Source organism: Cottoperca gobio, unplaced genomic scaffold (assembly GCF_900634415.1).
Source record: "Cottoperca gobio unplaced genomic scaffold, fCotGob3.1 fCotGob3_320arrow_ctg1, whole genome shotgun sequence".
Classification (NCBI taxonomy): domain Eukaryota; kingdom Metazoa; phylum Chordata; class Actinopteri; order Perciformes; family Bovichtidae; genus Cottoperca; species Cottoperca gobio.
Window position 1 is genome coordinate 101,187 of NW_021166929.1, and position 22,337 is coordinate 123,523.

A 22,337-nucleotide genomic window follows, 5' to 3' on the forward strand; every position below is an offset into this window, starting at 1 on the left:
TCAGGTGCTTGTGCTAGCTAACAACAGAGTCAGGTGCTACTTCTAGCTAACATCAGAGTCAGGTGCTACTGCTAACTAACATCAGAGTCAGGTGCTACTGCTAACTAACATCAGCGTCCGGTGCTACGGTTAGCTAACATCAGCGTCAGGTGCTACTGCTAGCTAACATCAGCGCCAAGTGCTACTGTTAGCTAACATCAGCGTCAGGTGCTACTACTAGATAACATCAGAGTCAGGTGCTACTGCTAGCTAACATCAGCGTCAGGTGCTAATGGTAGCTAACAGAGTCAAGTGCTACTTCTAGCTAACATCAGAGTCAGGTGCTACTACTAGATAACATCAGAGTCAGGTGCTACTGCTAGCTAACATCAGAGTCAGGTGCTACTGCTAGCTAACATCAGCTTAAGGTGCTACTGCTAGCTAACATCAGCGTCAGGTGCTACTGCTAGCTAACATTAGAGTCAGGTGATACTGCTAGCTAACATCAGCGTCAGGTGCTACTGCTAGCTAACATCAGAGTCAGGTGCTACTGCTAGCTAACATCAGAGTCAGGTGCTACTTCTAGCTAACATCAGAGTCAGGTGCTACTGCTAACTGACATCAGCGTCAGGTGCTACTGCTAGCTAACAACAGAGTCAGGTGGTACTGCTAGCTAACATCAGCGTCAGGTGCTACTGCTTGCTAATGTCAGGTAAATTAATCCACATTGGAAAGACTATCATATGTATTTGTTTACCTCAATCAATATATATATATATATATATATATATATATATATATATATATATATATATATATATATATATATATATATATATATATATATATCTACACTACGAATATGTTTCTCTGCAATTATGTATTTTCTGCACTGAGAGTATTACAAACATAATAGGGACACTTCCCCTTTAAGAGAACAGGTCAACAAACCATTACTTCCTGACTGCTGACGGAGGAGCGTGTAGGCGCCAAACTGGGACCAATGAGGAGAAGGTCAACGCCTACTCCTTCTATGTAGCCGCATGTTTTACGACTCTCGGGACACACCTGGAGCGGAGCCGTGAGACCGCAACGATGGGGCTCTTTGAGCCATGCGGTCTGTGGAAACGGCGAAGTGAAAAGTGTCCTCAGCTGAGAATATTTTCTTTGTTTGACTTATTGCGTTAAATAAATATATAGATTACACCAGGAGATTGCTGTTTTGATTCAACATTCAAGCTCCGAGTTCTTCAGCTTTTTCCTACCCTTTACTAACATCAGCGTCAGGTGCTACTTCTAGTTAACATCAGCGTCAGGTGCTACTGCTAGCTAACATCAGAGTCAGGTGCTACTGCTAGCTAACATCAGCGTCAGGTGCTTCTTCTAGCTAACATCAGAGTCAGGTGCTACTGCTAGCTAACATCAGCGTCAGGTGCTACTGCTAGCTAACATCAGCGTCAGGTGCTACTTCTAGTTAACATCAGCGTCAGGTGCTACTGCTAGCTAACATCAGAGTCAGGTGCTACTGCTAGCTAACATCAGAGTCAGGTGCTTCTTCTAGCTAACATCAGAGTCAGGTGCTATTGCTAGCTAACATCAGCATCAGGTGCTACTGCTAGTTAAAATCAGAGTCAGGTGCTACTTCTAGCTACTGCTAGCTAACATCAGCATCAGGTGCTACTGCTAGCTAACATCAGAGTCAGGTGCTATTGCTAGCTAACATCAGCATCAGGTGCTACTGCTAGTTAAAATCAGAGTCAGGTGCTACTTCTAGCTACTGCTAGCTAACATCAGCATCAGGTGCTACTGCTAGCTAACATCAGAGTCAGGTGCTAGTGCTAGCTAACATCAGCGTCAGGTGCTTCTTCTAGCTAACATCAGAGTCAGGTGCTACTGCTAGCTAACATCAGCGTCAGGTGCTACTGCTAGCTAACATCAGCGTCAGGTGCTACTTCTAGTTAACATCAGCGTCAGGTGCTACTGCTAGCTAACATCAGAGTCAGGTGCTACTGCTAGCTAACATCAGAGTCAGGTGCTTCTTCTAGCTAACATCAGAGTCAGGTGCTATTGCTAGCAACATCAGCATCAGGTGCTACTGCTAGTTAAAATCAGAGTCAGGTGCTACTGCTAGCTAACATCAGCATCAGGTGCTACTGCTAGCTAACATCAGAGTCAGGTGCTAGTGCTAGCTAACATCAGAGTCAGGTGCTTCTTCTAGCTAACATCAGAGTTAGGTGCTACTGCTAGCTAACATCAGAGTCAGGTGCTACTTCTAGCTAACATCAGAGACAGGTGCTACTGCTAGCTAACATCAGCGTCAGGTGCTACTGCTAACTAACATCAGAGTCAGGTGCTACTGCTAGCTAACATCAGAGTCAGGTGCTACTGCTAGCTAACATCAGAGTCAGGTGCTTCTTCTAGCTAACATCAGAGTCAGGTGCTACTGCTAGCTAACATCAGAGTCAGGTGCTTCTTCTAGCTAACATCAGAGTCAGGTGCTACTGCTAGCTAACATCAGAGTCCGGTGCTACTTCTAGCTAACATCAGAGACAGGTGCTACTGCTAGCTAACATCAGAGTCAGGTGCTACTGCTAACTAACATCAGAGTCAGGTGCTACTGCTAGCAAACATCAGAGTCAGGTGCTACTGCTAGCTAACATCAGAGTCAGGTGCTACTGCTAGCTAACATCAGAGTCAGGTGCTACTGCTAGCTAACATCAGAGTCAGGTGCTACTGCTAGATAAAGTGCTACATCACGTGCACTGTAACATTTAGTAGTAGTACACTGTACGATTTTACAAGTAAAGGTAAGACCACAATTTAATTGAAAATGGGTTTGACTAAGAGAAAAAATAAAATATAATTTATATATATAAATACACGCTTTGGAGGGTGCAGAGCAAATACATAACCTCTCTGAGCCGCTATAAATGTAACCTTCTTTTATGGCCAAATATGTACCTACAAGATTTACAAGATTACTATTAGAGCCTGACCGCATCACAATACAAGTCAATAGCACCTCCATTAGCGTTAGCTGTTAGCTACATTATCTAACATCCAATGCACTTACATTGGTTTGTCTTATTTGAAGCTATTGTTGCATACTTTCACCTGTTTGAAGCTGATGTACCTGCAAGATTCTTGCTGTTCGGAGTTGTGTCTTCATGATTGTTTGCACTGATTGTCGCTTTGGACAAAAGCATCAGCTAAATGAACTGTAATGTGATGTAAAAAATCAACAGCTAACGTCTAACATCTAACAAAAGGGTACCCAAAATGTCGATTTTTGTAGCTTTATCAGGTCAAACTAATGAGCATCTCCTGAAGGTGTTGATCGTGAGTTTACTGCGTCACAAACATATTTTCTATCGTCCCGGGACGCCGTTAAGTCTCGAGCCCCTCGGTACCCGAGGTACTGTAGAACAACGAGTACCGTCACGTTTTCAGAGTTTGGTCTCGACGGTGTGATGAAGTATTGTATATCCTGACATCTCTAAATTTTACTGTAAAGTAAGGAATCCGTTCGGAGACACTAACAACCTACTTTGGAAAGTTTTTGCCAAAAGGTGCCAAGTTTTCAGCTCTGTAACTGGTTTTTAAAGGAAGTGACAAAGCTTTTGTACCAAACAGACTGAAGTTTAATTTTAACTTCAGATAAACTTTATTTTGTGCTCCATCATTTATTCTGGCAGCACTGGAAGTTACAGAGCAGCACCAATATGGAGGATGGATCACAGCGGGGGACAGGCTCATCATCCTCGACGAGGAGAAGTTCTCTGGCTCATATTATATCAGTTCTTCTTGTCTTTCATGATTCAATTATAATAAATATAAAAACTATAATAAATAACTAAAACTGTGGTATGAGGGCAGAGAGTCAGGAGGAGTTCATTAAGGCACAGGTGAGTCACTGCTGGTCCAGGTGAGTCACTGCTGGTTCAGGGGCAGTTTCACGAAGGCGATGGCGGCGAGCTCCTTGCAGAACTCCTCAAGGACGATGACTCCTTTTAGCAGGGTCAGGTGCTCCAGTCTGAGGACACACACACAAAAGGTACATTCAGGTAAACATGGGTACACTAGGGTAAACACTAATCCTCCTGAATCTGAAGTTCAACAAACAGTTGGGCCTACTTTCAGCACCCTGAAATAAACTCTCCCGTCGAGGCTGAGCAGTGTGACCACCCTCCCAGGCTCTGTCCCCGACCTCCACACTGAAGAGGCGGGTCAGCCATCACAGCCCAACAAAGTCCGGCACCTTCAGTATCTCAGGGAGAATCTCAGCTTTGCAGAGGAGCTTCTTCATCCCCTCAGTGGACAACTGTCCTCCGCAGAGGACGTGTTGGTCGGGTTCAGGAGTTCCTCAAAGTGCTCGGTCCACCGCTTGAATGGTGACAATGTTCGGGTCACAGTTCTGCTACCTGCGAACATTACTTTCCCTTCCTGACTCGTCTAACTGTTGGCCGGAACTTCCTTCTGGGTTCAAGACATACGGCCGCAGATCTGGTACGACTACAAAGTGGATCATGGATCTTTGTCCTCAGGGGCCCGTTATCCATTTCCCGGGTGAGGTGGTCACTGTACACGGTAAACAAGCTAACCAGCAGAACAGATACTGCCCACGGCCACATAGACAGACAGACAGATAGTTACCCTGTGTTAGGGTTCAGTCCCAGTAGATTTCTCCTGGTGTCCAACAGTCTGTCTGTCAGGTTAGACACCTGCTGGATCCTCTGCATTAACTCTGCCATCAACTGAGACACAGACAGAGAGAGAGACAGAGACAGGTAAAGAGTAACAGACAGACAGACAGGATGATACATAAGACACGTGAGTCAACAGATACAGTTTCACAATAAAAGACAGAAGAAGACACAGACGGGTTGCTGTCTCACTGCTCTGACAGGAAGCAGTGAGACAGGTGTCTTTCTGTCTATGTGTCTTACCCTGATGAGGACAGAGAAGAGCGACCTGCAGCAGTGAGACAGGTGTATGTAGGGGTTGAGCAGGTATTCGTGCAACAGGGGGTGGTTAAAGGCCGACAGTCGGGACAGAACTGCAGTGAGCTGCAGGTTCAGCTCGTACGGCTGGGGGGGGGGGGGGGGGGGGTGACAGTTTGTAAATATTACAACGTATCATGAAGAACTGGACGCAGCCACAAACACCTGACTTCCACAAATATGCAGTTTTCTCTTTAAAACATCTCAAAACATTTTTTATGCAAATAAAACGCATTTTGAACATTCAGCATTTATAAAGAAAGGACAGGTGCATTGTGGGTATTAAGACAGATAGGTGAAATCAGACAGACAGGGGACATCAGACAGACAGGGGACATCATACAGACAGGGGACATCAGATAGACAGGTGACATCAGACAGACAGGGGACATCAGACAGACAGGGGACATCATACAGACAGGGGACATCAGACAGAGAGAGGACATCAGACAGACAGGGGACATCAGACAGACAGGGGACATCAGACAGACAGGGTACATCAGACAGACAGGGGACATCAGATAGACAGGTGACATCAGACAGACAGGGGACATCAGACAGACAGAGGACATCAGACAGACAGGTGACATCATACAGACAGGTGACATCAGATAGACAGGTGACATCAGTCAGACAGAGAACATCATACAGACAGGTGACATCAGTCAGACAGGTGACATCAGTCAGACAGGTGACATCATACAGACAGGGGACATCAGTCAGACAGGTGACATCATACAGACAGGTGACATCATACAGACAGGTGACATCATACAGACAGGTGACATCAGACAGACAAGGTGCGTGTCTACCTGCTCCAAGATGCGTCCCAGTCGGTCGAACAGGACTTTGAACAGAGGACCTTCGAAAAACTTGTCCACCTCATCTGAGGGGGGGGGGGGGGCTGAGCGGCCAATCCCAGGACAGAGAGAGAGACTGACAGTCTGTCACCTGATGGAGGAGGAGGACCAGCTGTACATATAAGTCCTCAAACCCAGGGTGTTTTTGTGTGTGTGTGTGTGTGCGTGTGCTGACCAGTGTGTGAGCGTCGTGGACGTACGACTCGTATCCTCCCTCCTGCAGCAGATGAGCTGATCGAACCTGAACAGGAACTAGACACAGGAAACTACACACACACACACACACACACACACACACACACACACACACACACACACACACACACACACACACACACACACACACACACACACACACACACAGTGAAAGTCTGCACACACCTTTCACCTTCTCCATGTTTTATTACGTTACTGACTTATTCTACAATAGATTAAGTTAATTTTTGCCTCAAATATCTACACACAATAGACAATAACGACAAAGTGAAAACAACTTTTTTTTAAATATGCAAATTATTCTTTAGACAACAATAGGTTATTTAGTCTGCACTACATAAATATAAATATAATTATTTATTGTACTGCATAACCCCCCTTTTTTTATATGTATATAAGCTATATTGTTTTTGTTATTATTCTATATAGCACTAAATTTTATATAGTACTACTTTTAAAATACTTTATATATCATTTTTTTGACAGCTGAGCTGACATGCTGTCTCTCTCGAACACATTTCATTGTACCGTTGACCCTGTGTTAACCTACATATGACGAATAAAACTTGAAACATATCTGTACACACCCTTAGCCTAATACTTAGTTGATGCACCTTTGGCAACGATTACAGCTTCAAGGCGTCTTGGGAAAGAAGCTACGAGCTTGGCGCACTTGTTTCTGGAGATTTCTGCACATTCCTCTTGACATATCCTTGCAAATCCTGTCAGGTTGGATGGGGAGCGTCTGTACACGGCCATTTTCAGCTCTTTCCACAGATGTTCAATTGGATTCAGGTCTGGGCTCTGGCTGGGCCACTCAAGGACATTCACAGACTTTCTCCGAAGCCAATCCTTTGTTCTCTTGGCCGTGTGCTTTGGGTCGTTGTCATGTTGGAAGGTGAACCTTCGCCCCAGTCTGGGGTCCAGAGCGCTCTGGAGCAGCTTTTCTTCAAGGATCTCGGTGTACTTAGCTGCATTCATCTTTCCCTCTATCAGGACTAGACACCCCGTTCCCGCTGCTGAAAATCATCCCCACATCATGAAGGGATGGGATTAGCCCGGTGATGAGCGGTGCCTGGTTTCCTCCAGATGTAACGCTTGGTATTAGGGCCAAAAAGTTCTATTTTGGTTTCATCAGACCAGAGAATTTTGTTTCTCATGGTCTGAGAGTCCTCTAGGTGTCTTTTGGCAAACTCCAAGCGGGCTCTCATGTGCCTTTTACTGAGGTGTGGCTTCTGTCTGGCCACTCTACCATAAAGGCATGATTGGTGGAGTGCTGCCTGGATGGTTGATCTTCTGAAAGGTTCTCCCATCTCGTCAAGGATACGCTGGACCTCTGTCAGAGTGACCCTCGGGTTCCTGCTCACACCCCTGGCCAAGGCCCGTCTTCTCCGATTGCTCAGTTTGGCCGGGCGGCCAGATCTAGGAAGGTTCTCGGTGGTTCCAAACATCTTCCATTTACGAATGATGCTCTTTTGGACCTATAAAGCTGCAGAAATGTTTTCATACCCTTCTCCAGATCTATGCCTTGACACAATCCTGTTTCAGAGGTCTGCAGATATTGGCTTGGATTTTGCGCTAACATACACTGTCAACTGTGGGATCTTATATAGGGAGGTATTGGCCATCCCCAATCATGTCCAATCAATTTAATTTACCACAGATGGACTCCAAACAAGATGTAGGAACATCTCAAGCAGTATCAGTGAAAACAAAATGCACTTCAGCTCACTTTTGGGTTTCATATCAAAGGGTGTGCACACATGTGATATTTTACATTTTGATTTTTAAGCATAAATGTCTAAAAACCTGTTTTCACTTTGTCATTATGGGCTATTTTGTGTAGAATTTTGAGACATAAAATGAACTCAATCTATTGTAGAATAAGTCAGTAACGTAATAAAACATGGATAAGGTGAAAGGGGTGTGCAGACTTTCCGGCTTGACTGTATATATACACAATACACATTATAATTTCAATTATATTATTAAATAGTTTATATAATATATATTTATTTACCTGTTGACGACGTCAGCTGATCCCAGACCAGGGGGGGGGGTAGTGGAGGGAGAGCAGAGAGGAGGGGGACCGTCTGAGAACGAGCTGTCAGAGAAGAACGGGTCTTCCTCCAGACCACTACACACACACACACACACACACACACACACACACACACACACACACACACAGTTATTATGCTTATAGAGAGGTGAAGTCTCGCCCCTTCCTGTGGCGCCCATGGGACGTTGTTTCAGAAAAAGTATTTTCCAGTTTTAATTGCGTTATTAATTCTTCTCTATGTCTTATTGCTGATCTTATGGCCAAATGAACGAGGGATGTCTCTCACTCGCTGTCCTGGTTGGCCTCATTGCTCTCGGCGTGTCGGTCCTCAGGCCCTGCAGCAGGTGGAGACAGGTAACTGCGACTCTGCAGGAAACTCAACACCAGGACGTTCAAAATGTCCCTGTGAGGCTTCTGTAGTAACTCCTCCAGCAGAGACAGAGACGCCATGCTGATCTGGGGATACAGAGACAAACTCAGACGGTCTGTCTTTTTATTTCTCCTGTTGGTGTTCCACAGGGCTCCATCCTGGGTCCTCTTGTATTTTCATTCGATCTGTTTCCACTGGAGTCTTTATACAACATTATAAACACATTTATTAACGCTGGACCAGACATCTTTTTCTTTTTAACAGTAAAAGCTTCTAATGAGGTTTTATAATGAAGCTTTGACTTTCTGTGCCTAAAATATAAAAGTTCTCAATTTGAATAAAGTGAAAGATTGGATTTTAATCAATCCTGTGCTAGCGGGACTCACCTGGTCAGAGATGTGGTCGCAGCGCTGAAGCAGCAGGTGAGACACTGCGTTCGTCCTCAGCAGGAAGTGAACCAGCTGATCCAGCAGAGACGAGGACTGGACGAGACGGACAGCAGCAGAGAGGACGGAGGTGGAGACCAGAACCATCTGCTCACACCTGCTCACACAAACACACATGCTCACACCTGCACACACAAACACACCTACTCACACAAACACACCTGCTCACACATGCTCACACAAACGCACACAAACACACCTGCACACACACCTTCTCACACACACAAACACACATGCTCACACAAACACACACAAACACACCTTCACACAAACACACCTGCACACACAAACACACCTGCATACACAAACACACCTGCTCACACAAACACACCTGCTCACACACCTGCACACACAAACACACCTGCTCACACACCTGCACACACAAACACACCTGCACACACAAACACACCTTCTCACACAAACACACCTGCTCACACAAACACACCTGCTCACACACCTGCACACACAAACACAACTGCTCACACAAACACACCTGCTCACACACCTGCACACACAAACACAACTGCTCACACAAACACACCTGCTCACACACCTGCACACACAAACACAACTGCTCACACAAACACACATGCTCACACCTGCACACACAAACACACCTACTCACACAAACACACCTGCTCACACATGCTCACACAAACGCACACAAACACACCTGCAAACACAAACAAACACAAACACACCTTCTCACACAAACACACTTGCTCACACACCTGCACACACAAACATACCTGCACAAACAAACACACCTGCACAAATAAACACAACTGCTCACACAAACACACCTTCTCACATAAACACACCTTCTCACACAAACACACCTGCTCACACACCTGCACACACAAACACACCTGCTCACACAAACACATGCTCACACAAACACACACAAACACACCTGCACACACAAACACACACAAACACACCTGCTCACACAAACACACACAAACACACCTGCTCACACACCTGCACACACAAACACACCTGCTCACACAAACACATGCTCACACAAACACACACAAACACACCTGCACACACAAACACACACAAACACACCTGCTCACACAAACACACACAAACACACTTGCACACACAAACACACACACACACCTGCACAAACAAACACACTTGCACAAACAAACACACTTGCACAAACAAACACAACTGCTGACATAAACATACCTGCTCACACACCTGCACACACACACACACACACACACCTGCATACACAAACACAACTGCTCACACAAACACAACTGCTCACACAAACACACCTGCTCACACAAACACACCTGCTCACACAAACACACCTGCACACACAAACACACACAAACACACCTGCTCACATAAACACACACAAACACACCTGCAAACACAATCAAACACAAACACACCTTCTCACACAAACACACTTGCTCACACACCTGCACACACAAACATACCTGCACAAACAAACACACCTGCACAAATAAACACAACTGCTCACACAAACACACCTTCTCACACAAACACACCTGCTCACACACCTGCACACACAAACACACCTGCTCACACAAACACATGCTCACACAAACACACACAAACACACCTGCACACACAAACACACACAAACACACCTGCTCACACAAACACACACAAACACACTTGCACACACAAACACACACACACACCTGCACAAACAAACACACTTGCACAAACAAACACACTTGCACAAACAAACACAACTGCTGACATAAACATACCTGCTCACACACCTGCACACACACACACACACACACCTGCATACACAAACAACTGCTCACACAAACACAACTGCTCACACAAACACACCTGCTCACACAAACACACCTGCTCACACAAACACACCTGCACACACAAACACACACAAACACACCTGCTCACACAAACACACCTGCACACACAAACACACACAAACACACCTGCTCACATAAACACACACAAACACACCTGCACACACACCTTCTCACACACACAAACACACATGCTCACACAAACACACACAAACACACCTGCATACACAAACACACCTGCATACACAAACACAACTGCTCACACAAACACACCTGCTCACACAAATACACCTGCTCACACACCTGCACACACAAACACACCTGCACACACAAACACACCTGCATACACAAACACACCTGCTCACACAAACACACCTGCTCACACACCTGCACACACAAACACACCTGCTCACACACCTGCACACACAAACACACCTGCACACACAAACACACCTGCACACACAAACACACCTGCACACACAAACACAACTGCTCACACAAACACACCTTCTCACACAAACACACCTGCTCACACAAACACTCCTGCTCACACAAACACACCTGCTCACACACCTGCACACACAAACACACCTGCACACACAAACACAACTGCTCACACAAACACACCTTCTCACACAAACACACCTGCTCACACAAACACACCTGCTCACACACCTGCACACACAAACACACCTGCTCACACAAACACACCTTCTCACACAAATACACCTTCTCACACACGCACACCTTCTCACACACACACAAACACACATGCTCACACAAACACACAAACACACCTGCATACACAAACACACCTGCTCACACAAACACAACTGCTCACACAAACACACCTGCTCACACACCTGCACACACAAACACAACTGCTCACACAAACACACCTGCTCACACAAACACACCTACTCACACAAACACACCTGCTCACACACCTGCACACACAAACACACCTGCACACACAAACACAACTGCTCACACAAACACACTTTCTCACACAAACACACCTGCTCACACAAACACACCTGCTCACACACCTTCTCACACAAACACACCTGCTCACACAAACACACCTGCTCATACACCTGCACACACAAACACAACTGCTCACACATACACACCTGCTCACACACCTGCACACACAAACACAACTGCTCACACAAGCACACCTTCTCACACACCTGCACACACAAACACACATGCACACACAAACACAGACTTACTCCAGACTTACGTGTTCAGCAGCTGAGGCTGAAGGACGTCCACCAACCAGAACTGATGAACACACCGAGCTAGCTTCAGTGCTAACACCTGCTAACACACATTAACAGCTGTGAGCCACATGTCAGGAACACAATACACGCACTTCCCAGGATTCTCTGCACCTGCTGCCTCCAGTCACAGCTGCAATAACACAAGAATAATCTGCAGATATTTTCATTATCTATTAATCATTGAAGTTTCCTGCAGAAAATTCTTTAAAGTCTGTTTCAGCTGCTTTTCAGTTTTATATTAAAGCGACAGAACATTACAGACATCAGGACTGTGAGGAGTTGGGACATTTACACACTCAACCATTAATGTATAAACAAACTGCTTCATTAGGATGCAGGTAAACATCCAATCAGAGCGGAGTATAACTGTGTGTGTGTACCTGAGGAGCTTTACTCATCAGCTGATCCAGGAAGTCCAACCAGGAGAAGAAGGTGGTCATGTGATCAGAAGACGAAGACTCCGAGCTGCAGACAGAGACGAGATACTAGTACTGCTGATACTAGTACTGCAGATACTAGTACTGGTGATACTAGTACTGCAGATACTAGTACTGGTGATACTAATACTGCAGATACCAGTACTGCTGATACTAGTACTGCAGATACCAGTACTGCTGATACTAGTACTGCAGATACCAGTACTGCTGATACTAGTACTGCAGATACCAGTACTGCTGATACTAGTAATACTAGTACTGCTGATACTAATACTGCAAATACTATTACTGCTGATACTAGTACTGCTGATACCAGTACTGCTGATACCAGTACTGCTGATACTAGTACTGCAGATACTAGTACTGCTGATACTAGTACTGCAGATACTAGTACTGCTGATACTTGTACTGCTGATACTTGTAATGCTGATACTAGTACTGCAGATACTAGTACTGCTGATACTTGGACTGATGATACTAGTACTGCTGATACTAGTACTGCTGATACTAGTACTGCAGATACTAGTACTGCTGATACTAGTAATACTAGTACTGCAGATACTAGTACTGCAGATACCAGTACTGCTGATACTAGTACTGCAGATACTAGTACTGCAGATACCAGTACTGCTGATACTAGTACTGCAGATGCTAGTACTGCTGATACTACTACTGCAGATACCAGTACTGCTGATACTAGTAATGCAGATGCTAGTACTGCTGATACTACTACTACTGCAGATACCAGTACTGCAGATGCTAGTACTGCTGATACTACTACTGCAGATACCAGTACTGCTGATACTAGTATTAGTACAAGTATAGTATTAGTACAAGTATAGTATTAGTGCTAGTATCAGCAGTACTGCAGTAGGATATAGAAACATTGGGACTGGACATCAGACGTCACTCCGGCCGCTTCGAGCACAAAGTCTGTAAAACGTCCGACCCGTGTGTGAATCACTGTGCGGAGAGTTCAGGGCGAGCGAGGGGGCGTGTTGATGATCCATGGCGGCTGGAGTGAAACCAGAAGAAAACAAACATCTGAGGGTGAAGAAGAAGACGTGTAACTTTTGTCTGTCATGTTGAAATCATCAGACTAACTCGAGGAACGAAGAGAGACTCTGTGTTTATGACATAGATTACGAGCCGGCTACATCATCTCCTGCCTCCTGCACGCTCTACCCACTTGCCACCCCTCGCCTCAACCACACACAATATTTCCAGGAAATGAAAACGTTTCTGACACGGACAATCTGCTGTTGTGTGCTATATGTGTTGAAGGAAAACTGGTGAGAAAACGGTTAGAAAGTCAGTTAAACATGTATGCAGCCTCAAAGCAAGGCTTTATATGATTAACTGAGGGAACTACGCTTTACATTTATATTATGTTTCAGGACTTGTTGAGTGTGTGTTTACCACCAGGGCGTACGAGGCCAGCTCTGCACCTCTCCAGGATCCAGACCCTCCAGAGGCAGCAGGGAATAAAGCTGCAGCAGCCTCCCAGCCAACAGCTCTCCCAGCTGGGTCTGCTCTGAGAGAATCTCCCCTGAGGATTCAGGCTGAAGAGCAGCCAGCAGCAGGAAGCTCTCATAGGCCTTTTGACACACCGAGCCCCGCTGTGGAGACACGATTATATCGACTAAACTGGGTGGGACTGTCTGGTACAGTACTAAACTGCTTGGAATCCTACTTAATAGGACAGGAACTATTTTGTTTTTATAGCTAATTACACATGAGTGGACAAATATGACAGCGGAGCTCCTCAAGGCTCCATTCTGGGGCTTCTACTCTTTAACATTTACATGCTTCTACTGGCTCAGCTTATAGAAAACAAACAAAATAAGTTGCCATAACAATGCAAACAACACACATTTACGAAACCATTTCACCACCATGGTCCAATACAAGCTCTGAGTAAGTGTATTCAACAAATCAATGATTGGATGCGTCAGAATCTTATTCAGTTAAGACAAAATGTTTATTCTTGTATTTTATACCTGTCTTATTCTATTTTAGCTGTTTTGTATTTCTAGTCACTTGGCTCTAATGACTGTTTTAATTGTAATTAAACATACTTTTATGTTTTTTTAAAGCACTTTGAATTGCATCCTGCTGAAATGTGATATATAAGTATATTTGCCTTGTCTTTAATATTATATTGCTTCTAGTTTTTATGATGTCCAGTCTGATTCTCAGCTCGTTCTTGTTTCACATGAAGAAACATCCTCAGTGACCTGGTTACTAAAGTTCAGATAAACTGAAGGTCTGAAAGACTTTTTAAGGATATTTTCTCTTGTCCTTAACATTTAAAATGATTGATTAATAATTTGTAAACTAAATCAAGAAGTTATTAGTGTATCAAAGAGCCGCACAGGTTAGTTGTGGTTAACGAACCTGACTCATAGTGAGCTGCAGCAGAGCCGACAGCAGACCGGACTCCGATTGGACAGGGCTGTCTGACTGGCTGGAGAGGTGGGGCTCTGTCCTGTGACTAGAGGCTTGAGTGCAGGGCTGCGATTGGTCAGAGGCTGGTGCCCTGGCTGCTGGTTGGTCCAGAATCTGAAAACAAAGAAGAGAGATGTTTGACTTGATTTAATGAAATGTTCAATAACTGTTGTTTTACTGATTCTGTAGAACAGGGAGACTATTAAAATACTTTATAGAATTATTTATAGAAATATCAAAATACTTTATAGACTTATTAAAATACTTATAGATATATGATAGACTTTTAAGACGAGACTCTACAGGCAAAATCATGTTTTACATCTCAATATGGTTAGTGGTGAGCTCAGACTGGTGTAAAGAAAACATCAGAATCCACATTATGAGTTTCTTTTTGTGTTTGTAGATTTCTCCTAAACTCACCAACAGTTACATTACATAATGCCTCATTTACATATTTAAACATCACATTTCAGAAAAATTGTAATATAAACAGTACTTGTGTTAATGTGAGTAATGAAGGGGGGAAGTTTCATGCTGATATCTGTGAGTTACATGTTTTACTGTATTCAACTGTAGCGTGTACTACAAGTATAAGTTCTTTAACAGAGAGGTGGGTTAGTTAGTTAGTTAGTTGACAGAGGTGGGTTAGTTAGTGAAGCTGCTGGTTACCTCTAAGACGTATCTGAGCGTGTGCGGATCCTGTTTGACTCTGGAGCAGACGACCAATAAGAACTGGGCCTCCTCCTTCTCAGTGTGGGAACCAGGAAGTGCACAGAGACGAATCAGCTTCTGTGGGCGGAGCAGAGATGATGTCAGACGATGACATCACGTGAATAATAAACCTCCATCACCGTGGTGACACCTCACTGTAAACAGAGGAGTAATGTGTTTACCTGTACAGGTCTGTAGACGTTGACCAGCTGCAGCAGAGGCTTCTGGATCTGAGACAACAACTTAGAGAAGAACAACAGGACCTGCTGGACCATACCTGGAGGATACTGAGGAGGAGATTTAAACATGAGTGTAAATAAAGACTATAGAATCGTACTCTATGATGGTGTGTTCACACCAAACATGAAGCAAATCTTTCTGTCTTTCAGACAGTCAAAGCATGACCTCAAACTTTTAACAAACCATCCCAATGGAGTTAATACTGCATCCTGTTGATCCTTTTTGAGAAAATACTGCTTATTTTGGGCTCATAATGAGTAACGCAATGCAAGAATTTGATTCACGTTTATTGTGAACATCACAGCATTATCATGTTGGTACCTGAGCCTTCCCCAGAGTGCACAGAGTCTCCAGCAGTTTGTGTTGCAGCAGATACTCCATACAGGCTCCTGTGTCCTCCACAGCCTGCACACCAACACAGCGTTACATCAATACACCGTGACACCAATACACCGTGACACTAATACAGCATGATATCAATACAGCATGACACCAATACAGCATGACACTAATACACCGTGACACCAATACAGCATGACACCAATACAGCATGACACTAATACACCGTGACACCAATACAGCATGACACCATTACAGCATCACACCAATAGACCGTGACACCAATACAGCATGACACGAATACACCGTGACACCATTACATCAATACACTTTGACACAAATACAGCATGTCATCAATACAGCATGACAATAATACACCGTGACACCAAAACAGCATGACATCAATACAGCGTGACAATAATACACCGTGACACCATTACAGTATGACACTAATACAGCGTGACACAAATACAGCATGACACCAATACACTGTGACACCAATACAGCGTGACACTAATACAGCGTGACATCAATACAGCATGACACCATTACAGCATGACACTAATACACCGTGACACCATGACACCAATACAGCATGACACCAATACAGCATAACACCAATACACCGCGACACCAATACAGCGTAACACCAATACAGCGTGAAACCAATACACTGTGACACCAATACAGCGTGACACCAATACACTGTGACACCAATACACCGTGACACTTAATACACCGTGACACCAATACAGCATGACACCAATAGACCGTGACACCAATACAGCATGACACCAATGCACCGTGACACCATGACATCAATACAGCATGACACCAATACACCGTGACACCATTAAAGCGTGACACCAATACACTGTGAAACCAATACAGCGTGACACCAATATAGCGTAACACCAATACACTGTGACACCAATACACCATGACACCAATACACCATGACACCAATACAGCGTGACACTAATACACCGTGACACCAATACAGCGTGACACCAATAGACCGTGACACCATTACAGCCTGACACCATTACAGCATGACATCAATACAGCGTGACACCAATAGACCTTGACACTAATACAGCGTGACACCAATACAGCGTGACACCAATACACCAATACACCATGACACCAATACAGCATGACACCAATAGACCTGTGACACCATTTAAGCGTGACACCAATACAGCATAACACCAATACACCGTGACATCAATACAGCATGACACCAATACAGCATGACACTAATACACCATGACACCATTACAGCGTGCCACCAATACAGCGTGACACCAATACACCGTGACACCAATACACTGTGACACCAATACAGCATGACATCAATACACTGTGACACTAATACAGCATGACACCAATACAGTATGACACCAATACAGCATGACACCAATACACCGTGAAACTAATACACCGTGACACCAATACAGCATGACACCAATACAGCATGACACCATTACACCATGACATCAATACAGCATGACACCAATACAGCATGACACTAATACACCGTGACACCATTACAGCATGACACCATTAAAGCATGACACCAATACAGCATGACACCAATACAGCATGACACCAATACAGCATAACACCAATACACCGCGACACCAATACAGCGTGACACCAACATAGCGTAACACCAATACACCGTGACACCAATACACCATGACACCAATTCAGCATGACACCAATACACTGTGACACCAATACAGCGTGACACCTAATACACCATGACATCAATACAGCATGACACTAATACAGCATGACACCAATAAAGCATGACACCAATACACTGTGACACCAATACAGCATGACATCAATACAGCATGACACCAATACAGCATGACACTAATACACCGTGACACCATTACAGCATGACACCAATACTGCATGACAACAATACAGCATGACACCAATACACCGTGACACCAATATAGCGTGACACCAATACACCGTGACACCAATACACTGTGACACCAATACAGCATGACATCAATACACTGTGACACCATTACAGCATGACACCAATACTGCATGACACCAATACAGCATGACACCAATACACCGTGACACCAATATAGCGTGACACCAATACACCGTGACACCAATACACTGTGAAACTAATACACCGTGACACCAATACAGCATGACACCATTACACCATGACATCAATACAGCATGACACCAATACAACATGACACCAATACACCGTGACACCATTACAGCATGACACCAATACAGCATGACACCAATACAGCATGACACCAATACAGCATGACACCAATACAGCATAACACCAATAGACCGTAACACCAATACAGCGTGAAACCAATACGGCGTGACACCAATACACTGTGACACCAATAGACCATGACATCAATCCAGCATGACACCAATAAAGCATGACACTAATACACCGTGACACCATTACAGCATGACATCAATACACAGTGACACCAATACAGCGTAACTACAATACAACATGACATCAATACAGCGTAACACCAATACAGCATGACACCAATACACTGTGACACCAATACAGCATGACACCAATACACTGTGACACCAACACAGCATGACATCAATACACTGTGACACCAATACTGCGTGACACTAATACAGCATGACCCCAATACAGCATGACACCAGTACAGCGTGATACCAATACAGCATAACACCAATACAGCATAACACCAATACAGCATAACACCAATACAGCATAACACCAATACAGCGTGACACCAATACATCATGACACCAATACACTGTGACATCAATACAGCATGACATCAACACACCGTGACACCATTACAGCATGACATAAATACAGCGTGACACCAATAACGCGTGACAGAGTAACACCAATACACCTTGACACCAATACACCATGACATCAATACAGCGTGACACCAATACAGCATGACATCAATACAGCATGACAATAATACACCATGACACCAATACAGCATGACATCCATACAGCATGACAATAATACACCATGCCACCAATACAGCATGACACTAATACAGCGTGACATCAATACACCATGACACCAATACAGCATGACAATAATACAGCGTGACATCAATACAGCATGACACCAATACAGCATGACAGTCAATATAGCATGACATCAATACAGCGTGACACCAATACAGCATGACACTAATACAGCATGACACCAACAAAGCATGGCACCAATACAGCATGACACCTATACAGCGTGACACCAATACAGCGTGACACTAATACAGCATGACACCAATACAGCGTGACACCAATACAGCATGACACCAAGACAGCATGATACCATTACAGCATGACACCAATACACCGTGACACCAATACAGCGTAACACCAATACAGCGTAACACCAATACACCATGACACCAATACAGCATGACACCAATACACCATGACACCAATACAGCATGACACCAAGACAGCATGACACCAATACAGCATGACACCAATACACTGTGACACCAATACAGCATGACATCAATACACTGTGACACCAATACAGCATGACACCAATACACCGTGACACCAATACAGCATGACACCAATACAGCATGACACCAATACAGCATGACACCAATACAGCATGACACCAATAGACCGTGACACCATTACAGCCTGACACCAATACAGCGTGACACCAATAGACCGTGACACCATTACAGCCTGACACCAATACAGCGTGACACCATTACAGCATGACATCAATACAGCATGACACCAATACAGCGTGACACCAATAGACCTTGACACTAATACAGCGTGACACCAATACAGCGTGACACCAATACAGCATGACACCAATACACCGTGACACAGTTACAATATGACATCAATACAGCATGACACCAATACAGCATGACATCAATACACAGTGACACCAATACAGCGTGACACCAATATACTTTGACACCAATACACTGTGACACCAATACAGTTTTGTTGTTTCTGCTGTTTTATTTATGTTTATTTGATGTTGTTGTTGTTTTAATAAGTTGTTACTCAGTGTAGAAGTACTGCACTCTGAAAGTATTTATACTCAGGTGTGTGTTCAGGTTTGTGTGTTCAAGTGTGTGGTCAGGTGTGTGTGTGTTCAGGTGAGTGTTCAGGTGTATGTGTGTGTTACCTGTTTCTCCTCGTACACCAGGATGTCCAACATCTGTCTTAGACGCCATGGGATCTCTGTCTGTTTGACAGGACGACTGTCATCTACACACACACACACACACACACACACACACACACACACACACACACACACACACACACACACACACACACGGTATGTGCATTGATACTTGCACACAGTGGGTGAATGTGATTGGCTGATCAGGTTCAGGTGTGTCTGCAGGTTAGAGCTCCTCACCTGTCGTCTCGATGTAATAATTAGTTATTGATTTCCAATGATCCACAAAGGAGTCTAGCAGGTCCAATGTGGGCTCCCTCTGAGATACAGACAGGTAGACAGACAGACCGGTAGGGGCAGACAGACATGTAGAGAGACAGGTAAAGAGAGACAGGTAGAGAGACAGACATGTAGAGGGACAGGTCGAGACAGACAGGTAGAGTCATAATACATTTACTATAACAAAGTAGCCCTCACACAATGTTGTTAACTTTTAGATTCTTAGAAACTTTTCAGACCCTTTAGTGACTTTATTTCTAAAAAGCCAATAGTGACACATTTAGCGACTTAAAAGTGAGAAATATATTGATATACAGCATATGATATTGTAATTATCTCAGTGAGCGGCTCTTCTGTCAGTTAATATCATATAATACACAACTTTACATTCTGGTAAAGACTGATGCATAAATAGTTTTGTATAAATAAATAAAAACATAGTTTTAGATCATAGTTGACTCTGTAATAGGCCTACATATACAGTGTAGAATAATATTTTCTCTTTAAATACTATACTTTAAATATCATGTTCATAATTTATGGACATGCAAATTAAATTTTAAAAAAAGTTACATAATGTTTGTGTGCTGTAAGGTACATTTCTTAGACACAGTGAGTGACCTCTGACTTCAACATGAACCATATTAAACTAAAACACTGAGCACATTACACCCTCTTTATTACACGTTAATAATTACTGACTATACATGTTGGTGATGAGTGAACACCTGGAGCACACATTCCTCAGCTGCAGGTGAACAGGTAACACCTTTAGCTTCAGTTCGCTTCAGAAAAACTACTTTTATGTGTTTATTAAAAACAACAGAGACTTCACCACCTCCTCAGACACAGACAGGAGAACAGCCTGTCTGTCTGTCTTCCATCGTCACTCTCTGTAACTTTAGTCACTTTTTACCGTCAGCTAACCGAGCTAACAGCTAACCGAGCTAACAGCTAACTAGCTGCGAAGTTAACTCACCGTCTCCAGCGCGTGCAGCAACATGCTGCTCAGTTTACTGAACGTCTCCATACTCCGGCCAACACTGTCCGTTAACCCGGTTAAACCTGGTTAGTTACCGGTTATTTGCCGGTTAATGCGACATGTTGACAAACTAAACTAACAGCTGACTGTCAGTCAAGCTCAAACTACAAGATACAAACATCCGGAGTGGAGTTTCAGAATAAAAGAGAGACAATCCGAATGAATTTTATCGCATCCGGCTTCAGAACAAGAGCTTCGCTCGTGAAGGAAAGAGTCAGATTCTTTGCATATACAGTGGTGTGAACAAAAGAAGCACATGATGCCCCGATCTAAAGAAATTCAAGAACAGATGAGAAAAAGGTTATTGACTTCCATCAGTCTGGAAAGGCCAAAGCCATTTCTAAAGCTATAGTGAGAGACATTATTCACAAATGGAGAAAACTTGGAACAGCGGTGAACCTTCCCAGGAGGCCGGCTCCAAGAGCGCGTCAACGACTCATCCAGGAGGTCATAAAGAATCCAGACTATCTTCTAAGGAGCTGCAGGCCTCACCTGCCTCAGTGAAGTTCAGTGTTCATGATTCCACAATAAGAAAGAGACTGGGAAAAACCAGCATCCATGGGAGAGTTGCAAGGCGAAAACCACTACTGACCAAAAACAACACAA

At 44.0% G+C, this 22,337-nt stretch overlaps 1 protein-coding gene across 1 annotated transcript; it reads right to left on the minus strand.

The window, feature by feature from the left end:
- Positions 1–3,603: 3,603 nt before the first annotated feature.
- LOC115005568 (protein FAM160B2-like) lies at positions 3,604–21,841 on the minus strand. Its single transcript, XM_029427443.1, is given in 19 exon segments — positions 3,604–4,012; positions 4,633–4,733; positions 4,926–5,066; positions 5,792–5,881; positions 5,883–5,930; positions 6,015–6,105; positions 8,076–8,192; positions 8,404–8,573; positions 8,874–9,030; positions 12,006–12,082; positions 12,426–12,510; positions 13,902–14,101; positions 14,880–15,044; positions 15,603–15,722; positions 15,827–15,931; positions 16,206–16,289; positions 20,411–20,493; positions 20,651–20,729; positions 21,669–21,841. Coding segments are annotated over 19 exon segments (2,067 nt in total). The 5' UTR covers positions 21,720–21,841; the 3' UTR covers positions 3,604–3,909.
- Between the last annotated feature and the right edge of the window lie 496 nt (positions 21,842–22,337).